The sequence below is a fragment of the Pangasianodon hypophthalmus genome, chromosome 27 (assembly GCF_027358585.1).
Source record: "Pangasianodon hypophthalmus isolate fPanHyp1 chromosome 27, fPanHyp1.pri, whole genome shotgun sequence".
NCBI lineage: Eukaryota > Metazoa > Chordata > Actinopteri > Siluriformes > Pangasiidae > Pangasianodon > Pangasianodon hypophthalmus.
The window spans coordinates 232,501-235,000 of record NC_069736.1 but is presented as its reverse complement, the minus strand read 5'-3'; the positions used below and the strand labels follow the sequence as shown (position 1 = coordinate 235,000).

The 2,500-nt window shown below is 50.6% G+C and overlaps 1 protein-coding gene across 1 annotated transcript in view; it reads left to right on the top strand.

The window, feature by feature from the left end:
• The window catches only part of gps2 (G protein pathway suppressor 2), an 11,151-nt gene that overhangs the window by 7,513 nt on the left and 1,138 nt on the right, over positions 1-2,500 (top strand). Inside the window, 8 exon segments of the mRNA XM_053230605.1 lie at positions 1-43; positions 222-305; positions 704-780; positions 888-983; positions 1,082-1,146; positions 1,633-2,001; positions 2,168-2,243; positions 2,283-2,500. The exon segment at positions 1-43 is cut by the window's left edge and continues 129 nt beyond it; the exon segment at positions 2,283-2,500 is cut by the window's right edge and continues 1,138 nt beyond it. Of these exon segments, the coding sequence (XP_053086580.1) occupies positions 1-43; positions 222-305; positions 704-780; positions 888-983; positions 1,082-1,146; positions 1,633-1,756 (489 nt within the window). The 3' untranslated portion in view covers positions 1,757-2,001; positions 2,168-2,243; positions 2,283-2,500.

Genomic DNA, 2,500 nt, shown 5'->3' with positions numbered 1-2,500 from the left:
CAATCAGCACCTGCCACCTACAGCAGCCCCGCCCACATCAGAGGTGTGGTACAGTATGAGTACTGGGTTAGGGTCGACGCTCTGATCAGAAATAGAAACAGTGGGATTAGTGTGTCAGTGTGAGGGTCATGTTTTTTATGTCATATTTTTGTCATAACTGTTGCTTTGAAATAATTTTGAAGTGTGTGTGTGTGTGTGTGTGTGTGTGTGTGCGCGTCTAGGTGCATCAGCATTCCAGGCCATGCAGTACTTGCCTCATCAGCAACCAGGCTACACCGTACACACTCACTTCACGTCCCAGCCAGGTGTGTGTGTGTGTGTGTGTGTGGAAAAGAGAAAAATAATGAAAAAGACATAAATACAGCGTCTCTTCTCATTCTCTAAACGTGTGTGTTCTTGTGTGTCTGCATGCGTACGTGTGTGTGTGTGTGACTGCGCGTGTGTGTGTGACTGCGCGTGCGTGTGTGACTGCGCGTGCGTGTGTGACGCGTGCGTGTGTGACTGCGCGTGCGTGTGTGTGTGCATGCATGCTTGCGTGTGTGCATGTGTGCGTGTGTGACTGTGTGTGTGTGTGTGTGTGGAAGAGAGAGAAAAATGAAAAAGACATAAATACAATGTCTCCTCTCATTCTCTAAGCATGTGTGTTCTTGTGTGTCTGCACGCACGTGTGCGTGTGCGTGTGTGTGTGTGTGTGTGTGTGTAGGTTTTCTCCCGAGCGCTGGGATCCCCTTACAGAAGCAGTTGGAACATGCCAACCAGCAGTCAGGCTTCACCGACTCTGTGAGTAAAAAATGGGCTGTTCTTTGCACTATTTATTCAGACTAAAGGGGAAATCTGTTTGAATGATAAAAAACTCCTTGTGTGTGTGTGTGTGTGTGTGTGTGTAGAGTGCGTTGAGGCCCCATGCACCCTCAGGCTCTCCATCCCAGTGCTGCAGGTTGCTGCCCACTCCCTCCATCGCTGTGCAGATCCCTCACACTAAGGTTAAGACACGAGACACACACGAGGCACAAACACACGTGTGATCTGTGATGTCATGCTTCATCCTCTACATCTGTTTGGCTCTTTGTGTTTTGGGCAGGCCGGCTTGCCGTACGCTCCCCCCACCCAGACCAGCATCACCCGGATCCTTCCCACAGCACGCGGGTCCGTTCACACACACATTACACCCCATAAAACCTTATTGTTATTATTAGTATCATTATTATTAGTAGTAGTATTATTAGTATTATTGGATTCAGCTTAATTAATAACCAAGCTACAAGCTAGCTTACCTTAGCTACACTGCCTGATATGTAGAGTTCAGACGGAGCTCGATAGAGTGTGTCTAAGTTCCCAAACTCCTGTTCCAAATGGATATCATGAATTTTCTGCGACCTCGAGCCTTGACAAGTTTATAATAGAGGACTTCTGTAACATATTACAGAACAGGAACATTCCTCACACGGAGTTACCAGTCTGTCGGGAACGTGTTGTGTTGTTAAAGGAAAATAATCCACAGAGGAGCGGCAGAGGAGTCTGCTTAATAGATTATTGCAAAATTTTTGAGGGGTAAAGCTCCTGAGGTGCCATGAGGCCATTTTAGTTATTTCTTGTGCATTTAATAAGAAAACAAATCTCTCTCTCTCCAGGCTACGTTTCAGAGCTCGTCTCAGCCGCCACGCCACGCCTACCTCTCTCACAGCCAATCAGGACAGAGGTTCTATCACCATGGCAAATAATCAGCCAGTCAGATGCTGGATGTAGAGGATGGTGATTTGGTCCAGGTTCATTCACATTGCTGCCCCCCCCCCCCCCCCCCCCACACACACACACACACACAGTAACTCTTTTAATGCAAAGAATGTGTACCTTTATTATAAGCTTTTATTATCAGCACAATGACTGTCTTAGACAGTGAGGCAGTGAGGCAGTGGAGCAGTGAGGTGGCAGTGAGGCAGTGAGGTGGCAGTGAGGCAGTGAGGTGACAGTGAGGCAGTGAGGTGGCAGTGAGGCAGTGAGGTGGCAGTGAGGCAGTGAGGCAGTGAGGTGGCAGTGAGGCAGTGAGGTGACAGTGAGGCAGTGAGGTGGCAGTGAGGTGGCAGTGAGGTGACAGTGAGGCAGTGAGGTGGCAGTGAGGCAGTGAGGTGACAGTGAGGCAGTGAGGTGGCAGTGAGGTGGCAGTGAGGTGGCAGTGAGGCAGTGAGGTGGCAGTGAGGCAGTGAGGTGACAGTGAGGCAGTGAGGTGGCAGTGAGGCAGTGAGGTGGCAGTGAGGGCAGTGAGGTGGCAGTGAGGCAGTGAGGTGACAGTTAGATGACAGTGAGGCAGTGAGGTGACAGTGAGGCAGTGAGGTGACAGTGAGGCAGTGAGGTGGCAGTGAGGCAGTGAGGTGACAGTGAGGCAGTGAGGTGGCAGTGAGGCAGTGAGGTGGCAGTGAGGCAGTGAGGTGGCAGTGAGGCAGTGAGGTGGCAGTGAGGCAGTGAGGAGGCAGTGAGGTGGCAGTGAGGCAGTGAGGTGGCA